Source organism: Eretmochelys imbricata, chromosome 10 (genome assembly GCF_965152235.1).
Source record: "Eretmochelys imbricata isolate rEreImb1 chromosome 10, rEreImb1.hap1, whole genome shotgun sequence".
Lineage (NCBI taxonomy): Eukaryota > Metazoa > Chordata > Testudines > Cheloniidae > Eretmochelys > Eretmochelys imbricata.
In genome coordinates this window covers 71,427,313-71,450,964 of record NC_135581.1, presented here as the reverse complement: position 1 = coordinate 71,450,964, position 23,652 = coordinate 71,427,313, and the positions used below count along the sequence as shown (strand labels likewise).

Genomic DNA, 23,652 nt, shown 5'->3' with positions numbered 1-23,652 from the left:
ACATGAGTGTGTATGTGTATAAGGGAGCGGGTATGCAGGTCAGTGTCTGTGTGAAACAGGATGTGTATGCATGTGAGTGTCTGCCTGTCTATGCGTACAATTGTGTGTGCGAGAGCACTTGTGTGAGTGCATAAAGGTGTGCTGGCAGGAAGGGGGGTGTGTGTGTGCAAGGGTGGGTGTAAGGCTGTTGTGTATGTGCAGCATTAAAGGTAGGTGGTTTGTGTATATATTTCTACAGACATCTATACGCATAAGGTGCATGCGTGTGCATGTGTGTAACAGGGCATATGGGGGTGTGTGTATGCAGTCTGCACATGCATGTGTGTGGTGTCTGCATAAATGTGTGCTGGGGAAGGGAGATAATTTCTAAATGGAGACAGGAAAGGAAGGGCACCTGGTAATGATAAAGTTCAGATTTGATTAGCTGCGGATATCTCTGTTCACTGGAAAAAAATTCACACTTCCTTGGTGACCTTTTCGCAAATGCAGAGCTGGGGGGAAATATGACCATCAGCCTCTTTTCCATTTGCAACTAATTAGCGTGGAAGGTACTGTACTGCACTGGAGTCTGCCGGAGTGCACCGCACCACACGGCATGTCGCAAACCGGGGTGTGGGCGGTCAGGCCTAGTTGTTGGAACAGGAATCAGCCCTAGTGTTTGGAGCAAGAGTCAGGAGCTGGAGTCCTCAAGCCAGTAACCAAAGCCCAGGGGTCAGTCAGAGTCAGGAATTCAGTAAGGAAGCAGGTCTGGAGCAGACAGGGACAGGGCAGGACCAAGGTAGGAGCAGAACTGGAGGAAGGTAGGCACAGGAGTGATTGCAGCTGTGAGCATAGTCAGTGACCAGCCAGAGATCAGCTGTTGCTGTTGGGTAAAGAGCAGGCTTGCTGACTTCCTAGGCCAATCAGGCTGAGTGGTTAATCAGGTGGCCCTTCTATGGCTCAGCTGGGCTCAGAGGGTGCCCAGTAACTGGGGAGACACAGCTGCAAGTCCTCATTCCTGACACTGCACTGTCAAGTGCTTGTATACGGGTGTGTGTGTGTGTGCAGGGAGTGGGGAGGAGATGGGTGACTAGGTTTTGCATGCTGAGGCCACTTCTTGCCTCCTCTCCTGTCTCTGCTCAGACAGGCAGGGGAAGGCAGCCTCTTCACCTGTCCAGTTCAATCCAACAGACTTTATTGGTGTTACAAGCTATACAAGTGTTGCCATTACTTTTCTTTCAGCGGCAGGCATGGCCCTCCAAGGACAGGGTTCCATGTCCCAATTGGGGTTTGATCCCCTGTGTCCTTTTGGCATTATTGTCCATTCCTGATTCGGTCAGGATTCATTCAGATGCATTGGCAGAGCTGGGAGTGGGGAAGGAAGGTCCAGGACTAGGATAGCAGAGGGTGCTGAGGAACATTGGCTGAGCTGTGTGCGTGTAATGGAATAGTAGGAGGTGCTGCAGAACTTTGCGGCAATGCAAGACTGTAGCTGTGCTATTAATCCCTCAGTGTCTTGAGCTCCACATTCACATGCACACAAGCAAAGGGAAAAGAATGAGGTATCTATTTTCCAAATCATTTGCAAATCATTGTTTGTTTTCATTAGGAATCTGGAAGGGGCTGGCAGGTAGAGCTGCTGCAGTCTGTCTCTGTGTAAAAGGGTTTAATTTTTATGTTTCCATTTAGTCATTTTTATTGTTCAGTTTCCCATCTCCTTGCTGAATAAATCCATGTTATCCTGAAGCAAACGCTTAGGAAATAGAAAAACCATCCTTTGCTATCTCCTCAGTATTTATTTGGGGCTGACAAATATGGCATTTGCTTAGTTACTGGGCATAACAAATTCACTTCCAAAAGGAGAGATTTGCTTTGGGCTCCTGGATAGTACCCTCCTGTTATAACTCTAATTACCAAAATTAATTATCATTGTGTTAATGTAAGAACACCAGGTGCATGGGTTATAAGAGACAGAGATATCTGATCTATCTGTGACTCCATTTGCTGTTAATCTGCGGCCTCCTGAACCCCTCCTCCCACCTTCAGTGAATCACATGTTTTGTGTGTGTTAGCGTGGATGTGCTGTTGGGATGCATTAAGGCACTGAGGTGTTTGTGCATGTGAAGCAGTGCAATTGTTGGTGCAAGTGTACAGTATGAACCGTCTGTCTGTGTATGGGTCCATGCACATCTCTGTGTGTGAAACAGACAGATGCACACATCCCCTTTCTTTAAGTGGGCCTGTATACCACCGAAAGACAAGGTGCATATGGATGTGAATGAGAGCACTTAAGTCTGTATGACACACACATACACTGAGATTTTGGCTGTGTGAAAATGTGTATGGAGATGTATGTGTGTTTGGATATCAGTGTGTGCATGTTGGGGGGGGCGTTATATATTTAAAAATGTGTCTAAGTGGATTTGGTGTGATTGTGTGTTGTGGGTGTATGTGTCTGTGTGTTGGTGTGTGTGTACTTAACTATATGTCCGTGTGAGTGTACTTCGTGTGTTGGCATGTGTTTGTGGGGTGGGTGTACACGGCAGGCGTTCCAAATGAAAGAGCATCTAATGTGAGAAGCTGGAAGCTGCTGTGAAATCCCACCTTGCTCTGTCTCTTTAAGGCTCGCAGTTACTTTGCCACTAAGGAGCAGGAGCTTTTCTGCTGGGCAAGGAGAGAGGCATACATTGGCCAAGCATGTGGGGGTGGCACTGGTGCAGGGACAGTGAGGGTGATTGTTACTTTGAGACTGGGAACTTTCTACCTCTCCCGCATTCTCCCATTGAGCCTCACAGACGTGACTCCTGCTAACAGCAGCTAATGGAGCCTTTTGTCTTTTCAGAGGGTTCATTTACAGAATGTGCAGAAGCCCTTGGCAGGAAATTATATTTCTTGAAAGACGTCTTTAACATTTTCTCCCCTGGGGGCCATTCCTTCCCCCACTCTCCGAATATAGGAATTACCCATAAAAGCCCAGAAATAGCTTCTGACACTAGAGTCACCCTTTGTCGATTATAACTGAGGAGAGAGAGGAGAATCCACTTAGTGAGCCCTGGCATGATGTAACTCTATTGACTTCCAAGGATGTATTACTTCAGGGATGGATTTGGTCCCTGGAGTTTGAAATGTTAGGGTTGGGAAATATCTTTGGGCCAAATTCAGAGGTGACATGTAAGGAGGGGACTGTGATAATTATCAGTTGGCAAATGGGTGAGAGTCCAAGTGAGTGTAAGTAAGTGGGTCTAAGGGAGTCTAGGGGGAAATCTGAGCTAGTGTAACCGACATAAGGGTGGGGCTGGAGGAAGGTGTGATTTATGCCAGTTTAGTCTCTCTCAAGATCTCTTAGATTCACCTCTGAATTTGACCCCTTGTGTCTGAGGCTACCCATGAAAATTATGCTGTTGCTTTGAGTACTGTCAACAGCTGCAGAGAAGTACATTGGGCTTAATAAGCATCTGGTACCACTGCACATCTGGGGCTATGACAGCATTTAGGGATGTCTGTTCTGATATTGGGACAAAGGATGGTGGTGGAGGACGAGGGGGGAAATGGAGATGTTAACAAGTGACCTGTCTTCATATCTCTGGAGACCTTGTGAATCCTGATTAGGTCACTAGGGTCACCAGCACCTGCCCTGATTTTTATGGGAAAGCACCAATCTTCATACTGTCTGCGCTGCATCCCATGTGATTATCCTCATGTGATCATCCAGCTGTGACGGGATAGCATCCTGACACCACCATGCAAACTCCAGGAGCCTATGACAGCAGCCAGGGAACCAAGCATGAGTGTTGATAAACTGTCACCTACACACTAGATGACGTTAAAAGCTGCATCCCTATGGTCCAATTCTGTACTGGCAGTAGGCTAAGACCCACCAAACTCATTTCATATCATGTCCAGAGATAAGCTCTTTCTGTGTTGCACAGCTGGACTTTGGAACAACAGAAGAAGAGTCAGACCTGAAGAATCCAGCCCAGACTTCACACAGGACTCTATTCATGCTTGGGATGGGATATTTGGGAATATTACTCAGTTCTGTGTAGACCTCTATCCCAGCTAGATATGCTCAATAAAGCTGCCAGTTGTTTACCTTAATACTGCATCTTAATGCATTAATTTAAAGCTCCTGGCACACCGTAATTTGTTAAATTCTTCTAACCCAGCATCTCTGCAGCTAGAAGCTAGTGCACTAATCTAAGCCACTGCCCCACGTTCTTGTCCAGGCCTTCTAAGGAAAATGTCTTGAGCGTCCTCTTTCTGGAGGGGAAAAAAAAAAAGATCCAGGTGCTCAGTTGCTGTAACAGCTGTCCTGACAGAGGTTACCACCTTCCGGCACTGCCACTGCTCTCTGCCCCATCGTTATCCCTTGAGCTGCTGCATTTATTTGTGGTCTACTGACTGCCTGCCATGCTGATCAGTTGTCTACCTGCCTCACAGTGCCAGCAGCACTCCAGAAGGCTTTGATCCTCTCACTCACAGTGGAAGTGGTGCATGAAGCCCTCTGGGGCTAGCAGTCCCATGGCAGGCAGGTGAGCAGCTGGAAATAACTGTGGTGCAGGACTATATGGGAACGCAGAGGGGAGTGGGGATGGAATGTAGTTCTGTGTGGGAGGAGGACTCTATCTCAGGATAGGTGCAAAGGGAGAGGGAAGGTGGCAGCTTTGGGGCTAGAAGCTGTCTTGCTGTCCTAAGCTGCCTGTCATTTTCTCTGACTGAGTCTCGTGGTGGTGTTGATGGGGGCGTTTCTAGGGGAGACAGTTCTGGGTCTCACTGGAGAGAGCCTGGGGGTTATTACAATAGTATAGCCTAGTTTTTTTATGAGTACCCCTTGAATTTTTCTTGAAACTCAGCTGTTACTTCCGGCGACTCCTATGATATAAGAAAAGCACTCCAGCACTCTGGAGGAATGGCCCCTAATGCTATAACTTCCAACAGTATTATTGGGGTGGTTGAGAAAGAGGACTCCAGGGTCCTATTCCCAGCTCTCCTACTGACCAGTTGTGTGACCTTACCTTGGTCACTCCCCCTTTGTGTGACCTCATGTGCAGTAATGCTCCCCTACCTCCCAGGAGCTAGTTGGGTGCTTCCTTTAAGGCGTTTGTAAAAGGCTTTATGTTCTGGGATGAAAGACACGGGGGAAGGTGCTGTTATTAGGGTCGGAATAAAGGTCAAGAGCTTGCTGATGGGGTTGTCCTGATTAATTACAACACTAATCTTTACAATTCCGTCTCAGCAAATATAATTTGCCCTGATTCCTTGTTTCATTCATTGTTCAGTGACTGGGCACAGAGAGAAGCAGAGAAGCAGAAAGCACCACTCTCCGCTGCATCCCTCTTCCTGAGCTGGAACCGCGGGTGTGGGAAGTGTCCTTTGCTGGCTGTCTTTGCACTTGTTTATGTCAGGTTCTTCCAGAAAAGAGCCCAGCTCTTGTCCTCCAATAGCCAGCTAAGAAACCCATCATCTGACACCAAGAGCAGGCTCCTCTCTTGGTTAGGTATTTCAGAAGATGTGCCTGGTTTCTTGTCTGCATGGAAATCAACAGTGATATGAGTTGGCTCGGAGTTTTCCATTTTTTTATAGGGTAGATTAACCCTATTAAGGAAATGATCCTTTATGTCCTATGGTGCTTTCAATGCTTCAGGACGTGGGATCAAACCCTATCCCATGGCCCAACTTTTTAGAGGGTGAAATCCTCCTCCCTTTATTCATTTTGTTTTTGTCTTGCAAACTGAAAAGCAAAGAGGTGTTAGAAAGAGAGTGTGTGTGCATGAGAGAGAGCAGGGATGGGTTAAATCAAATGGGGCCAGGAATCATCCCATTTTCACCTTTTCCCATACATATGCCCCTCTTTTATTGCTGCCCACACCCTTGATCATTGGTGAGGTGTATCTTGGTAGCACTTTCCTGTGGCTTCCTACCTGGAAAGGTGCAAGGCCAAATGGCTTGAAAATGCTACTGTCTTCATGCTCCCTATGCCTGCTCTTAGGCTGAGGGAGATAAGCACCAATCTATGATTAAGGCAAAGAGAAAGACCTGTGATGTGAGCTGCTTCACCTACTTTAAGGCTGGTGGATCCTTGGAACCCCATGTTTCATGCTCCCAGATACTGGATGGTGTTTTCTGAATAACTGGGCTGGATTCTAGTGCTCCAGAGATTGTGTCTAAATCCACCAGAGAGTACGAGGTGAGTGAATTTGTGTGTTTTGAAGCCTGGTGATCCGTCCATGGAAAAGTGAGCAGGCAGATTCCCTCTAGGTCACTGCACAATGGGAAATCAAAGAAAAGGAGAAAAACTTACTTTGTTTCCTCTCTGGCTTTTGGTTCTGCTTTGTTGTGTTTTCAGTCTTCATGTGATTGTGTCTGCATATCAGTCAGAAATTGTTTTCTGCTTGAGTTGGGAACATTCCCTTAAACTCTTCTGAGCTCACAGTCCCCTTGTTCTCTTTTCCCAGACCAATTTCAGAGTGTATTTTGGCAGATTACAAAAGTGCTGAATGTTTATCGTCTTGTCTTACATCATCATTTTGTTGTATCATTTATTTTTCCTTTGACAGATTTTTAACACTGTCAGTCTAATATGCATGAGGGGTTGAAGTGTATTACCATAATGCAGTGTATTATGGGTAATCCCAGGCAAATTGTTCTGTGGAGAGTCATGCTGCATTATGTTCTTGGGGTGAGGGGGGGAGAAGAGGCAAAACAAAGATCTTTTTTTTTAACTGTTTGTTGTATGGATTTTGCAGGCGAAAATTGAAACCAGTTGTTTGACATTCAAAAACTTGTGCACTCTTTTCAGTGGTGTTCCCCCTCATTGAATTCTGTGCCAAAAGGATGGAGTTATGCATGAGGAGCTTTTTTATTTGTCTGTGACATTTCATTTTGAAAATGTTGCTAGTTTGTCAAAGAAGAAAAAACAGGAGGGGGGAAGGGACATACCACCTGTTGCTAGTTTTCCCAACACTCCACTGTAAATCTCTCTGGGAAACATCACTTGTTATGAACTTAAAGAGCATCTGATGCCTCTTGCAAGCAGTAGATCTGATCATCTGTCATGTGGTTCTGTATTTCTCTCTCTCTTTGTTTTCTGTTACCAAAGACATTTGCACAAAAGCTGGTCATTTGTTCCTCCTGAGTCCGTTCAGCTTCCCAACCCGAAACAGTAATCCTCTTTGCAGGACGTAACACTTGATTGCTGTGGAAATGATTGTGATGTTACTAACAGAGGATTAGAGCTCTAGGGGGAAAGAATAAGCAGCAGGTTGAAATGGACTTCTAAGGAAGAAGTAGCTTGTGTTCATACAAATGTCCTTGCTAGTGTAAGGGGACTGTTGCCCCCTTACTAACATTCAGTGGGGGTGTTTTGGTTGGCTAGCTCCCAGTACTAGAAGGGGAAGGGTCTATGGGAAACCAGGACCCTGAGACAGACAGTCCCCAGGAACAATGGGGAGAGGCCAATGCTCCAGGTCAGCCTGAATGACAGGGCAAGCAGGCTAATCAGGGAGTCAGGAGGCCAGGGAGGTCCTGTCCTCCGTTTGAGCTGGATTTGCCTGAGTCAGACAGAGTGGGGCTGAGCTAAGGAGAAAGCAGGGGCCTGAGCTAAGCTGGGGAGCAGAGCTGGGCCAGATCCAGAGGGACCAGAAAAGCAGTGCAGAGAGAGCAGACCCTGTCCTGGGAGCAGAGCTGCAGCCCCAAAGCCAGAGGCACAGTCCAGAGAGAGCAGACTTGCCCTGGGCGCAGAGCTGCAGCAACCAGAGCCAGAGGGGCCAGAGAAGCAGCCCAGGGAGCTGGAGGCAGAGCAGCAGCAGTGCAGAGACAGAGTGGTGCAGCTGGGGCTGGAGCAGACCGGAGCTGGGTGCTGTGAGCAGCTGGGGAGACCGAGGGGGACCCTAGGCAGCGGGTCCAGCACAAGGAGACTCCTCAGCCAAGGGGCTCCGCAGGTCAGGCTTGGATCGTAACCCCGACAGGATGGGGGCGACACTGGGAAGAAGGGTCCTACCGCTTAGAGCCTGAGAGCGTGTGGCCACCACCAGAGCAAGTGTCCAACCCACAGCATCCCTGCAGCACAGCCAGGGCCGGAGAAGGAGGCCTGGGACTTAGAAGGAACAGACTGTGAACTGCCCTGACATTCCAGAGTTACCGTTTGTGATGTTCCCTGCCACAGAGTGGGTTGATGAGTTTCCTTTAACCTTTCCCATTATTCCTTATTCTCTTTAAAATTAATTGTTGATTAAATAACTTGCATTTGCTTTAACTTGTATGTAATAGTCAGTGGGTCAGAGAAGTGCCCAGTACAGAGAGAGTACCCCAGAGTGGGGACACCCTAGCCCCTGTCCTACGTGACCACAGCAGGGTTGGGGGTCGAGCCCCCCAGGAATCCTGGGCCCAACCTTGTTGGAGTTATGAGGACTCTGCCAGACAGGAGAGTGGAAGGGGAGTCCTCAAGGGCAGGGAGGCCACTGGGTAAAGAAAGTGGAGCGAGGACTCAGATCCTTTTGCTGGCCCATTTCACCGGGGTGTGCAGAAGCCAGGAAAGTTCCCCACAATAGCGGGACTATTCCCCCGCTTACACTAGTAATTGCACTGGATATGAAATCCAGGAAGTGTGTCATCTGGAGTCAGCGATGGCTCTGCTTCCATTTGTTTTACCTAGTTTATTAGGAATGGTCAGTTGGTCTTCAAAGACACATTGGCTTGTGGTTTATTGTTGCAAGGCATGTGTCTTTCTCACCTATTGCTCCAGGAGGCACTGAATTAATCAGCTGGCATGTGTTTCCCTCCTGCTGGCCTCTACCTCTGAAAAAGCCAAAGTGGAAATATCTACTGCACAACAAGGGAATTGTTGGCTGCTTTAACTTGTGTTTCCCATTAGTTATCCCAGTTGTGGCTGGCTTGCTGCCTCCCTCTCCCCCTGACCCAGTCTCTCTGACCTCATCTTTTCCTGTTCCTCAGTCTGTTCCTTAGATTCTTCAAAGTTCAGATACTTTCTGTCTCTCTCCCTGCACAAGCTCATACGGTGGTGACCTGAGAATAAGGCCCTTTCTGGTGTGATTGTACAAGTGGACTGTAAAGACCCCTGGGTAGTTTGCAAAGGGTTGGGTCTAACCCCTGGGCCCTACTGAGACTCCCTCTTTCCCTTAAATAAGTTCAGCTGTCTAAGGCTTTGTCTGAACTACTGGCCCTGTGCAACCTGTATGACTACTGTAACACACTACTTTATAAGGCACGGACAGATGTCTGGGGTCTGGTTTACTGTGGCCTGGCACATTGTCTAGCCATTTACACCAGAGCAAAGGGAAGTATGTATGGGTGTTAAAGGCTGCCAGATCAGAACAGCAGCATTCTATACCCACTTTGCATTACACTAGGTGCAGGGCAGTGGTGAATTGGGCCCCAAGAGCTACAAAATTCCATTTCATAAACCCTAGAGAGCAGCAGATTCTGTTCAGCTCCATTCTCCTCATCTGCAACACTGGCTCCTTGACTTTACTAATCCCATCTTGATGACCCATCTAAAAATATGCCACCTACCCAAGCCCCCCAAATAAATGGTCAGAATCCCACTTCCTGAGCCTCCCGGTTATCAACATCTTCAAAAATTCCTCCCTAAAATCTGGTCACTGCCCTAGCTTTATCATACATACCCTAACATCATCTACGAACAGGGTCTTTACAATGCATTACTGTAGCACACAGGGATCACCTGTATTTAGCTGTTTGGATCACACGCCATCAGGGGGTCTGTAGGATGCTTTTGGTATGAATTACCTTCTACAGAAGTGAATTTTCATCTAGCACAAAAGCCCTTCTGAACCATGCTCTAGATTGCATGCCCAGTTATAGTTGGCATGAGGAAGACGCTGAAAGGGAAAAAAGATCTCCGCTGTTATTCTTGTTTTTCTGTTTAAACATGACAAGCAGCAAGAGGGATGAATGGGAATCAGAATAACAACTCCGACACCTGTAAGAAAACAAGACAACGCACTCCTTGCTTGTGATTCCATTCAGCTCTAAAGGGCATGGCTAGAGAGATGGGGAGAAGCTCATTCTGCTTTAGGTCTCTTTTTTTTTTTTCTGATCTGAGCTGGGGTGTAGATGTTTTTGGTTTTCCCACCTGCCTTTCGCTTGGAAAATGAATGTGTCCTTTGTTGTTTCAGATGCACTAGTACAGTAGGTTGCAGAGTTACAGTACCTTCTTGATACTGAACCGTAGTCTGTTGTGAACAATAGATGGGGAAGTTAGCTTTGACAGTGTCAGTTGAAGAGGACCAAGCGACATTAGTGTTTCTGCTTCAGGCTGAGCAGTCATACATAATTCAGGAGGAAAAGGACGATGTGGTTCATTGGGTATTGCATCAGGGTAGGAGAGAGACTTCTGATGCATGACCGTTTAAAGTAATGAAGGACGTAATCAGTGGCTGAGAGTTAGGGCTTTAGGTGGCTCCGCACACTTGGAGAGCTGTTTTCAGATGATATTTTAAATTAATTTGTGAAATTGTGTTGAGAGGGTCTCAGTCTAATCTTCTGTGAACACTTGTGCACTTTTCAAAATCATTACAGAGTTTGGCATGATTGCTAGTAGCTGCCAGCAGGATGGGGAACTCTGGTTTGAGGTACATTAGCATAATATATGAGGGGCTCAGGAATGGACTATGGGAAGCATGTACAGGTCCAAATTGATTTTATACTGGTATAGCTCTGGGGAGAGGGTGAAGTATTGGAATAGAAAGGGAATTTACATGTCAGGATTGAGGTGCTTTGGCAGAGCAGGTGGCAGACTGGAATGGCATGGGATGTTGAGGGCTGAAATTTAGATACATCTGAAGAAACAGGTCAGGACTCAAGTATGTTGGCAGAGCTGGTAGGGAAACAGGACTGGAATAGCAGGGAGTGCTGTGAATCAGGACGCACTGGTAAAATTATATGGCAGGAGCAAAGGTTTGTGTTCTGCCTGCATATGTTATTTTACAGTCAAGCCATCATTATTAATGATCAGGACCAGATGACATTCCTCTAGGAATTCTGAGGGAGCTAATGAACAAAGAGAAGAGCTACTAACAAAAATATGCAATTTATCATTATAAACAGCCAGAGGACTAGGTGACCGTCAATGTCACAACCTTGTTTAACAGGGTGCTATATATGAGTCTTGGCATTTATAGACTTACTTCAGGGGCTGAGAAAACCATTGAAGACAGAGTTTCAGGTGAGTATAATAACATAGGGACAAGGCAACATAGCTGGTGAGGTGAATTTTGCTTTTCTATTAATATGTTAGAATTCCTTGAAAGAGGCAAGGAACTCAGTGGCTGAAAGAGAAGTGGTGACTGAAATGTAATCAGACTTTCATAAGGCTTTTGATATAGCCCCTTGCAAAAGACTATTAAGGAAATTTGGGAACCCTGAGGTGAAAGGTAAAGGAACTTTCATGTATTCAAACCTAGTTAAAAGAGAGGAATCAAAAGTAGGAGTAAATGGGCAATTCTTGGCATGGTAAGAGGTTAAAAGTGAAGTGACCACAGGTATTAGTGCTGGGACTGGTGCTGGTCAATATACTTATTAATGACTCAGATGATGGGGAGGAGAATGAGGTAGCAAAATTTGCTGCTGTTGAATTATACAGTAGTGGGGAAGATTGTAAGGAGCTAAAGAAATGATGAAATTGAGTAATATGATGGCTGATGAAATGTAGACAAAGGCACATTAGAAGGGCCAATTTAAAGCACCCAGACATGTGGATGGGGGTTGAATTAGTTGTAACCACTGAGGAAAAATAAGTAGCCGTCACCTAGGAAGCTAGATTAAGATGTCTGCTCAGTGTGCAGCAGCCGCTGCAATAAAAAAAAAAGTGAATTAGATACTAGACTATATGAAGAGAAGGATAGAGAGTAACACAGCAAACATTATAATGCCGGTATGGACATTAATGTTAGTGTCTGTCCTAGAATACTAGGTTTGGACTGGATCAGTTCATCTGGAAAAAGACAAAGCAGAGCTAAAGAAGGTCAAAAGAAGGCAAATGAAAATGTTTAGTGGCCTGGAAGGAGCTTCAGTATGAGGAGAGACTAGGAAAATTAGGACTGTGTAGTTTGAAAAGGGAAAGAGTAAAGGACAATATGAAAAGGGGCTTTACAGTGTGTGGAAGTAACCCGGAGCCCTGCTTGGGAGGATTCATCACTATGCTCTGCGTGCTCTACGCTAGTGCAGTTGGCATAGGGGTGCTCCCCAGCATTCCCTGAGACAGAACACCCCCACCCAGTGCTGAGCCAGTTCCACCCGTTCCGTCCCATCTCTGCAGAAGCACTGGGGACAAGGGATGTGCTGAGGTAAGCTGGGGGCAGACTGCTGCCAGTTCTGGAGCCAGTAGGAGGAACTGTGTGTCCTGGGATGGACCTGCACCATGCTGATTCCTCGCTGCCGAGGGGCTATGGTAGCATGAACGCAGCTTAGGGCAGCCATGAGCCTCCCTGTCTTGTGCCAGAGGGTGAACCAGCTCCTGCAGGTCACAAATAGGGGAGTCACAAGTCATCTCCCTTCAGTCCCTGGGTTGGTGGAACAATGACTTTTACAACCCTGTGGTATAGTTCTAGGGTTTAGAACAGGAGTCATGACTCTTGGGTTTTATTCCCAGGAACACCATACTTGCTATGTAACCTTGGGCAAGCAGCTTCCCTTCTCCATGTCTCATTCATCTGACCTATAAAGTGGGGATAATAGTAGACACCCGAGAGGCGGTTTCACCAGTTACTGTTTGTAAAGTCCTTTGAGACCCTGTGATGAAAGGTTCTGTGGACTGTTATTGCAATGAGATTGAGTAGCATGTAGAAGGCCCTGCAGGTGCTATGCCTTACCTTGTAATATAATATAAGGGTAAGAGGGTACTCCATGGAATAATTAACCTGTGGAACCCAGCAGTGGATGGCATTATAAAGACAGCTATCTTATTAAGATTAACAACAACAAAAAGGATTAGAGACTTATAAATAAAAGTAGCATCTGCACTTACATTAGCTGGAATAAAATTACAAGGACCTTATGTTTCAAGGTAGATGGTGATCCCACATCTGGGGTCAGGAAGATATTTCACTCCCATGGTGTAATATTGCTGAGTTAGGCACATTTTACATCTTCCTCGGAAGCTCTAGTCAGTACATTGGACGATATGGACTATTGGTCTGGTTATTCTGATGAACACTAATGCTATTGACACCTGTGGATAATAGCCCTGCCCTACCGCACCACAGGGGTGCTGTGAAGATAAATACATTAAAGATTGTGTGAGGTGCTCAGATAATATGGTAATGGAGCCTATATGAATATCTGTGAGTTTCCCAGTCTCCACCTGCAGGAGTAATACTAGTTTTCCTAGTACTTATATGGAACCCAGGGGGAGGAAGGATGGTCTTTTGGATAAGGCACTGGGTTGGAATTTAGGAGACCTGAATTCAGTTCCAGACTTTGTCATAGACTTCCCTTTTTGTGTCTCAGTTCCCATCTGTAGAATGAGAACGCTTCCCTGCCTCAGTGCGAGGATAAATTCATGAGTGTTTGTGAGGCGTTCATTTATTACGGTTATGGGGGCCGCAGAAGTACCTAGGTATATGAACCTGAGAAGCACAGGGGTCCTGAGCTGGCAGGGTTTTTTCTTTAAGAATGCTTTGGAAATGTCCAACTATTTGTTCACTTCACTTTTTGGAGGCTTCCCCTCCAAGTCTCACTACAAAGGGTAGAAACACTGTCTGTTCACCTCCCCTCTTTCTGAGCACCACAGAGGAACAGACTGCTCAGTAATAGGAGACCTTCGTGCACAAATAGTACTGCGAAGTTGACCAGCGAACATGTAGAGAGGAAACTTCCTTCTGCTGGAAATGTCTATGGCAGTCAGAATCAAATAGGAGCTTGATGCAGCTCCAGGCTCTGTCAGATTGAAACAATGCAAACTCCTACAGAGTACTCAGTTCTGGTCTGGCATAGCACCCATTCAACCTGTTTCACTACATTGCAAACAGAGCAGCTGCCTATGGGAGAGACAAAGTGGGAGAAGGTGAAGAACTGTTCAGTGTGTGTGAAGGGAGGGGGCATAATCCGTTAGTGTTAGTCCAGGTGCCATCCAAAGCAGTTGTTGGACCAAAACACACATCCTAAAAACAGTCCATTGGCATGATACATGGTATTTAAATGAATGAGAAAGCAAACTAATGCAGTACTTACCTCTGCTGGAAGGTGAGAGCTCCCAGGCAGTGGTACCATCCCATCTCTAAAGACTGTCCCCTCCGGGGGAGCATTTCTTCCTCTCTATTCCTCTCCATCTTTCCTCTCCTTAATGAGCATCTGCAAAGAGCTACATTATGGGACACTTCCCCATATAGAAACCTATCCCTTCCTGGCCCTTATCAGGAAGGGCCCTTTTAGAGCCTGGTTCTCCATTGCCCTGCACCAGGTGCAGTCATTTACAGTAGTGGCAAGTGGGCATAAGATGACTGGATCAGAATAGTAGCATTTTTTACCTATCGCAAGGAAGTGCAAATGACGGCACAAGATGTAGGGCAATGGTGAATCATGACCTACATCCCTGCCCTGAAGAATTTACAGCCTAAGGACAAGGAACAGAGAGAGGAAGAGGGAGTGAACCATCCAAACAATGTGGTTACTAACAGTTGGCAAGGTAATATTGGTCCTGTGTCATTTGTTAGTTTGTTCTAATGTATCAGGGCAGTGAGGGCAGGGTACCCCCTGGGAATAGGTGAAGAAAGGAAAGGCAAAGGATATTGTGGGAGGAGGAGAGAAGGGGGAATAAGGAGAGGAAAATTGGGGGAGGGAGGCAAGGTTGGAGAAGAGCATGGAGCAAGGCTGCTGTGGAGAGATTGTGGGAATGAGAACCTGGGGCAAATAGCCAGTGGGTGTAGAGGAGTGGAGGAGGAAGTGACATCAGGCAATCTTAGTTTAGCCTTTTCCCCACAATAAGTCTGGAGAATTCAAAATTCAACTTGCTTGAATGTTTGACTAGAGTATTGTCTCCTGCTGAATTCCCAGCGTGCCACTGAACAGATTTTGAAGACAGCTCCCCTGTGGGTCCAAGGGGAAGGGGTTGCCCTTCCTTGTTTGCTTTCCCCTTTCCACTTCCTGAACAATCCTGGCTGTAAAATACACTTGTTTAACTAGGGAAGCATTCATTTCATCACAGAAAAATGACTCAGAACAAAAGCACACCCCTGATGCCTTCATGTCTGTCTCTGTCTCTTTAGGTGTCTTTCTGGCCAAATCCTGATGTCCTTGCTCAGACGTAATGCAGGCAGTACTCTCATTGACTTTGTAGGAACTTTGCCAGAGTAACGACCATAAGGTTCAATCCTAGAGAGACAGGCAGTGATGTTACCTCACTTTGTGGCCAATGTCCAAGACAACAATGACAAACACTCAGAACTAGACACACTCCTGTAACAGTAGGGTAGGCAGATAGGGTTCCATGAGTTTTCTCCTTATTTCCATTCCTCTGTATCGACCACCACTGGCCCCAGCAGCCTTCAGTCCTCTCTTCCATATCTCCCATCCTCCTCATCTTTCATTCTAGAAATTCCTTTGATCCTCTCTTGCACACTTTTCCCCTGCATCATAGGCCCTTCCTGCTCACTTAATCTGCATATTTATCCTTGAAGTCCTTTGGCCCAAACTCATTGCTTTATCTGTAATTTCTTCCATTTTGCATGATGTCCCTGCTATTAAATACCAAATACACTATTCTAGCTATGTAAGGGATTGTGGCACATGAGAAAACTTAGCTTTCTCCTCACTACCCCCCAGTTTATAAGCACCAGGTTCCTACAGGTGTGTGCCTGTGTGTTTTCGTGTGTGTGTGTGTATAGAGACAGCAGTGTTCAGGCATAGTTCAGACTAACATTAAGGCAGGAGACATCAGACACTGAATGTTTCATTCAGCTCTCTGGTTTATTCACTGCAGCCTTCAGATGGTTTCTATTAGTATTCTGACTGAGAGCTCACTGATGGAATTAGTGGGAAACCAGACTGTCAATTTATTTATACCCAGCCTCAGGGCATAACCGCTGTGCATGTGTAAAGCCATCGAGATGCAGAGAATACTCTCTCTCTGTGTGCATATAGATATATATAAATGTAGACAGCAGGTGAGTTTATAGCTGAAAGCTGTTACCCCAAGGGTTCAAGAAGTGACCAATAGTAGGAGAGAACACCTTGATGGCATTATTGCCCACCGAAGGTCCCTTTTTTTCAACTCAGGGAGCAGTCATTTTCCCCAAAATCTCCAGTCTACCTATGTGTATGTATGTCTTTTGGCTTTTAATTTGCTGCACCTTTAGTTTTCTATGCTAAGTCATCTCCAGTTTAACTCACAAGGTCTTGCAATCCTCTGTGTCATCAGGTGAACATGGCGAAGCCATGTTGCTTGCAGCAGTGGGAGTGTTTAATGCTGCCTTTTTGCCTCCAGTGCCATAGCTATATCATTAATCCTGTGAAGGATTGTGAGGGCAGTTTGTCTAATGACAGAAACATTTATCTGTGGATACAGCAATGCTGAATATTAACAAGCATTATTCACCATGAATTACTCGACCAGCTCCGGTTTGGAGATACCTATTATCACAGTAGTGTCCTGGCCAGATTGTGGATCAAGTAATTACTGTCCTCCTGCCCCAAATTCCCCTCTCATTGTGAGAGAGTACATGTGGCTGGCTCCCGGACACATCTGCCTCAGAAAGCCCACCCTGACTTCAAGCACTAACTGACACCCCCACCTCACAATGTCAGCAGAGGCTGAACTGGCTCAGAGAGACACGAGTAAGCTTTTCAGCCTTTCACGATAGCTAAGACTTACTCTACCTTTGGTCAACTGCATAGATTTCTAGATTTTGTGTGTTCTTATATAAGAAAAGGGGCCCAAAGCTTGAAATGGAATCTCAGGTGGGGCCTCAGAGCAGCTTTCTACAATGATACGAGAATTGGGAAGACAGAGTCAAGGAATCACAGACGTCTGTGATTGGCAAAACATGTGCAGCTCCCCTCTCTTCCACAGTGGACAAGAGGCAGCTCCCCTGTCATGCCATTACGGGATATCTTCAGAAGGCAGTGCACTGCCAAGGGACTGTGTGAACCTAGGAAGTTTGAGGAGGCTCAGTGCCATGTACTAGACAGAAAGATAAGGTCTTGGCAGACCCAGACTGAAGGACACCTTGAACAAAAATGCAGTGAGACATGGTTGCCTAGTCCACTGACCTGTAATGTTGCGGTAACCAGACCACTTTCTGTCACTGGGTCTTCAGCCAGCGCACTTCAGTGCAGTATGGCTAGTCTCTCCTGCCAGCCTCTTACCAAACACAGGCACAGACTGGCATTGCTATTGCATTCTTCCTCTGCCTTCTGCATTTCATACAGTAGGATGGATGGATGCAGAGATCTACATCAGCAATCCCTGGCACTGAAGGCAGGAGCCATCAAGGACACTAGTTTTATATCTCAGGTCTGTCAACACCTCTACTTCCTACTGTAGTCATGGCACACCCCTTCCAACCACACCCACTGCTGAAAGGGGTGGAGAGGGGAGGGAGGGGGAAGTGAGAGAGAGAATTATGTGATCTAGCTGAGTTAAAAAATAAAAGTCTCTCTGTGTTTGAAGTGAATAAAGTGTGCTAACAAGTAATCCTCTAGCTGAGATTTCCAGCTGTTACTCCTGAGCTGTCTAATATCAAAGCAATATGGGACTATGGTATGGCAGCTAACTTCAGTGCATGAGCAATTACAGCCTGATGTTTCTCAGGTATATTATGGTTTTATTATTATTATTTCTCCGCTCATAGTTTCTTAAGGCCTCTTCATATCCTGAATAAAACTCTGGGGAATCATAAAGCCACAGGCAGAGCTTTAGCACAGTCGCTGCTTGGCATCTCCGGGATTGATAAGTATTTAGTGTGTTGCCTTGATCTTGGAAGCAGGGACCTGCGATACACCACAGAGGAAGCCTCAAGATGTTTTCTGTGTATTCTGCACCTGAGAGAAGCCCTTGTCATTCTCTAAATGGCAGATTTGTGCTTCTGCTCTCTCTGCTTGAGCCAGGCACCTCCATCCTCTTTACTTGGACATAACCAAAAACTGCCAAAAAATTATTTTTGAATAAAATAAATAATACACTTAAACTTGTTCAGAGGCACCAAGCACTATCACTGCCTTGTGTTTATAACCCTTGTTTCCTGTGCCTTATCTCTCTGGTTTCTTACTATTATTAATTATTTGTATTCCCATAGCTCAGGGAACGCAACCTTCAGCACACGGCCCTCCAGGGAACTCCACTGGCGGGCTGGGACAGTTTGTTTACCTGCAGCGTTCGCAGGTTCAGCCGATCGCAGTTCCCACTGGCTGCGGTTCGCCATTCCAGGCCAGTGGGGACTTTGGGAAGCGGCGTGGGCTGAGGGATGTGCTGGCCGCCTCTTCCTGCAGCCTCCATTGGCCTGGGATGATGAACCGCGGCCAGTGGGAGCTGTGATTGGCCGAACCTGCAGACACGGCAGGTTAACAAACGGTCCCAGCCCGCCAGGGGCTTTTCCTGGCGGGCCGCATGCCAAAGGTTGCAGATCCCTGCCATAACTCACTATACCCACACATTTAGTCCCTACCCGGAAAAGTTTACTGTCTAAGAGATTTGCCCAAGGTTTAATAGCAAGTTACTGGGAGAATGGGGAGTGGAACCCAGCTTGTCAGATTCCCAGTTAGTGCTCTGTCCACTAGACCACAGGCTGCTTTCTCTTTGCATGTTACATCACTGCTTTATTTCAATCGAGCAGGTATTTTTTCTTTTTGTCTCTTGTGCCTGGTATATTTTTGAGTGCTGTATTATTTCATTTTATTATTGACAATGATAATAATTGCAAATTTGTAGTTTTGTCTCAGAAGCCAGGGAAGGAGCAAGAATTTCAACGTATTTACCATGAAAAGCTGCATTTGCCAGGGCAGCTTTAACCCCAGGTGACATTTGCACGTACTGTATCTGCCAAACCATAAGTGGTGGTTTTCTCATAGGCTTGACTGGCCTTGTGGGCCTGACAAACCTGGCAAAAGTATTTGCAAGAAGTGCAGTAGTTTATGTGAGAAATCTCTCCTTACTTCCATCTAGCAGGCACTCTTAATTCAGAAATAATCACAGCTCGCACTTACAGAGGGCTGCTCAGTCCCCAAGGGTTCTGAAGTGCTTTACAAATCTGACAGACTCTATACAGGGAGAAAGCCCATGAGATCAGAGCTCTGCTGCCTCTAATGGATTAATGGAACTTTCACGGCTCTGTTACCCCTAAGACGTTCGGTAATACGTAGTAAACATCTGAGTCCAGAAATAAAGGCCATATTGGAATGGAGCTCACACCATTCACATGGCTGTTCCTGGGAATGTAAATGGGGGCTTTTGACTATTACTAAGGAAACGATCTTTGGTAATGGAGTTGGGAGCTCATATAAGAGCGGGGGCTACAGAGAGGTTTTGTGCTAAGGTAACCCATAGGGTTGATACTGGCAGAGACAGCAAATGTTCAGTGATTGATTCTGCCCTGGGTGATGGCACCAGAGAATGTTTTGGATGGGGTCAATAAATGCCAGAGTTGAGGGGGAGTTTACAGACACTTTCTCGCTTTTGTATATCTGGGTTTGATTCTGTCCAGCCCTTACACAGCATACATGGAACTCCCACTGGTTTCATTAAGAATTACATGCAGCTGGTGATTCAGGCCCCGGGGTTTGTTTCATTTTAGTTGTTGCACATTTTTTGAGGGAAACCAAAAAAAACCCCACCCCACAACCAGAAACGGTTCAGAGTTTGGTTTCTTCTAGGATCAGCGCCTAAAAGTTTGCATACTGTATTCAAGCATTACAGTCCATTTAGACCCGTAAAGCTTCAATGGAAATATCACCGGAACTGGCTTTCTTGTGAGGCTTCTGGCCTTTCCTACTTCTGGTTGGATTGAGAAGCTTGTGACAGCCTCCCTGAGAGCTGTAAGCATAAAGATGCCATTTAAAATTAAAAATACAAGGTGTGAGGAAGGGGAGAGTCATCTGAATGGTTCAGGGTTAATATGAGTCAATTCTGGTTATATCTGGATCATTGGCTTTCCAAGGGGAGTAGTAGAGACAAAAAATCTAACTTGTTTTAAGACTGAGCTTTATAAGCTTATGGAGGGATGATATTGGCATGTGGCGTTGCCAACAATGGCATATGGCACATGCAACTGCTATTAGCAAATCTCTCCAGTGGCTGTCAATGGGACAGTAGATGGGGAGGGCTCTGAGTGACTACAGAGAATTCTTTCCCAGGTGTCTGGCTGGTGGGTCTCACATACAGTGCTATAAAATCCCTCCTGGCCAGAGGCAAAACCCTTTCACCTGTAAAGGGTTAAGAAGCTAAGGTAACCTCACTGGCACCTGACCCAAAATGACCAGTGAGGGGACAAGATACTTTCAAATCTGGAGGTGGGGGGGGACAAAGGGTTCTGTCTGTCTGTGTGATGCTTTTGCCGGGAACAGATCAGGAATGCAGCCTTACAACTCCTGTAAAATTAGTAAGTAATCTAGCTAGAACATGCATTAGATATTCTTTTGTTTAATGACTGGTAAAATAAGCTATGTCTTTTTGTAACTTAAGGTTTTGCCTATAGGGATGCTCTATGTTTTGAATCTGATTACCCTGTATGGTATTTACCATCCTGATTTTACAGAGGTGATTCTTTTACCTTTTCTTTAATTAAAATTTTTCTTTTAAGAACCTGATTGATTTTTCGTTGTTCTTAAGATCCAAGAGTTTGGGTCTGTGTTCACCTATGCAAATTGGTGAGGATTCTTATCAAGCCTTCCCCAGGAAAGGGGGTGTAGGGCTTGGGGGGATATTTTGGGGGAACACATCTCCAAGTGGTCTCTTTCCTTGTTCTTTGTTTAAAACGCTTGGTGGTGGCAGCGTACTGTTCAAGGACAAGGCAAAGTTTGTACCTTGGGGAAGTTTTTAACCTAAGCTGGTAAGAATAAGCTTAGGGGGTCTTTCATGTAGGTCCCCACATCTGTACCCTAGAGTTCAGAGTGGGGAAGGAACCTTGACAGCCTCTATATTCAAGCTTGACCAGGACTCCTTTGATACTGGACTATCAGCTAGGGTTGCCCAAGAGGAGCCGTTCCACCTTATTCAAAGTCAGAGAGACTTGACAATGTACCAGATTAGTGATGGGTCTGACCCAAACCCTGATCTGCACTGCTTACCAAATCAGATCCAGAGCCTCCCAGACTTTGCAGAGGTTTGCAATCCAAACCAGGAACTACATCCCATTATTTCATAACAGGCAGGACTCCCCTAAATTTTGGGGTGTTGAAAATCCAGCTCCACAGTTTGCAACAGTAGCCCGCCTCTGCCAGGGAGACACCAGTGTTTAATAGAAGGGGAAGCCTCTCAGAGTTGTTTGTTGTTTTGTAATTACTTTGTTATTGATTTTTGTAAACTACTCATAACTTGTTAAAGATCTTTCCCCCTCCTTCCTTTTCATCTCTGCCACTTCTGACAGCTTACAGTGGCACAGCTCATTTGCCTTCCCATGGCTCAAGGAGACAACTCTTACTTTAACAGAGAGGAAGTGTGGTGTAATGTTCTGAGTGCAGGGCTGGGCGTGGAGCCAGGAACTCATGGAGTCTGATACTTGTTCTTACAGTGACTCACTCTGCAGCCAGAGTCAAGTCCTTTGAACTCTCTGCCTCAGTTTCCCCGTCTGTAAAATAGAGGCCAGGGGACCCTGTTAATGACTGTAAATCTCGCTGCAGATGAAAAGACCTGTATGGAGCAAGTGCAAAGTAAAAATAGGTGTTTGCAATCTTTGGCCAATGGAGTGAGCATGTGGGTTCAACATTTTGGGGTGTTGTCCGGTTCATTTCATTGTCCTGCCTCTAGATTTTCTTATCTGGAGAAATACCCCAGAGAGCGGTAGCCTATATGAGATGGTAACTCTTCCTCCCACCCTTAGCTGGGTGATTCCAGACTCATCACTCTAGGTTTCTGTTTTTCATCGACAGGGCCTGCAGATTGGAACGCGAGAGTTGGAGGAAATGGGAGCCAAGTTCTGCCTGGGACTCCTCATCCTGCAGCTTAAATCCTTGCCCTGCAGCAAGAAGCTGATGGCTCAGGCAGCAGCCCTGCTGGATCTGGAGGAGGAGATTGCAGACCATTGGGCACAAAGGTCAGAGTGAGAGCATTACTAGAGAGTCCTCCTCAGGAGGGGCGTTGGCAGGGAATAGTCTTGGTTCCACGTTTACAGCACCAGCCTCAACCACAGACTGAGATGCTCATTATAAATGAGGAGACAAGTGATTCCTAAAGAAATCCATTGTGGAGGCATTAGTCCATGAGATTAGCAGTGCTGCCCTGCCCTGCATCCTTCCGACTGGGTAAATTAGGTAGAGAAGGAGATGGTCCTCTCAGACTTTCCACTCACTTGCCCATCTGTTCCATTCATCAGAGTGGCATCGCCCCAAAGGATTCTCCGTCTGGGGTGAGTGGGGTGGGTCTCACAAATCCTCTTCCTGGCTGTTCGAGGAGGGGAGACTGTCCCCATCAAAATCTGTTTCCATCACCAATAAAAGGCTCCCTGAAGAGTCCCCCACAAGGAAGTAATTCCCCGAGAGCTGCAGGGAAGGGAATGAGTATTGCAAATTCAGAAAGGAGCTCGTCAGCAAGCAATAGAAATTCTAGGCTCGATCCCTGAAGGGGCAAAGTGCCCACAACTCCCACTGATGGTGCTCCACACCTCAAAGAATTGGGCACTCTTAGAGAGTCAGCTTGTGGGTCTGTGATGCACACAGTGAAACCTTGACCCTACTGATTATTTTGGAGAAACTTCTCTTTTTAAAGTGCTAAATTCTGCTCGGAGTATCCTGGGTGCAATTCCATTGCACTCGATGTCAGTGGGGTTGCTTCAGTGTAAGTGAGAGGAGAGTTTGGCATGGATGTATGTCAGAGTATAAAGAACATAAACTCAGGTGTCTGAGGAGATAGGGAGATTTCTATGCAACATCACCATTCTCACTTGCCAATGACATGCGCATGCATCAAACTAATGTTTTTCAAAAAGTGATGGAAAAAGAAAACCCAGTGACTGATACGAGTCGACGCTCCCCCTACGGGTCTTTCGTCAAAAGATTCTTTCACTCTCACCAGTGAAAAAGGCAAGTTGTTGTGTAGCAGAAATACCCCAGTAATTTATAGTGGATTTCCAGTCTTCCCCTTCAGGGATACTTAACAGCCATTAGTACCACCTGTTCTCCATGCTGGAGACCGTATTTACAACCTTGTTCATCATTTTTAATGTTTATGGAGGGAGGAATGAAAAAGTCTAAAAAATAGAGATGCTCTTTTGGATTCGTCATGCTCACTTGTACATGTGAACATGAAGCAATTACTGTGTATCCCAAACACTAACTGTGCCGCGGACAGCCTTCCGACAAGCAATCAGCGTGTCATTAGAGAGAACCACTCACGCCTGGCCAGACAGACAGATTCCAGGCATAAATCAAACCCTAACATTGGAACTGGAGCTGCATGAGCCTTTGAGTTAAACTAACTTCTCAATGGGGAGGAAAAAAAATCCAAACACCTACAGAAGCCAGGCAATGAAATAAAGCCAATAGGTC

The 23,652-nt window shown here is 46.0% G+C and overlaps 1 protein-coding gene across 1 annotated transcript in view; it reads left to right on the top strand.

Moving 5' to 3' along the window:
* Positions 1-22,212, top strand: part of AGBL1 (AGBL carboxypeptidase 1) — a 241,343-nt gene extending 219,131 nt beyond the window's left edge. Inside the window, exon 22 of the mRNA XM_077829336.1 lies at positions 22,039-22,212. Coding sequence (XP_077685462.1) covers positions 22,039-22,212 — 174 coding nt within the window. The remainder of the gene's footprint in view (positions 1-22,038) is intronic.
* Positions 22,213-23,652: the final 1,440 nt, after the last annotated feature.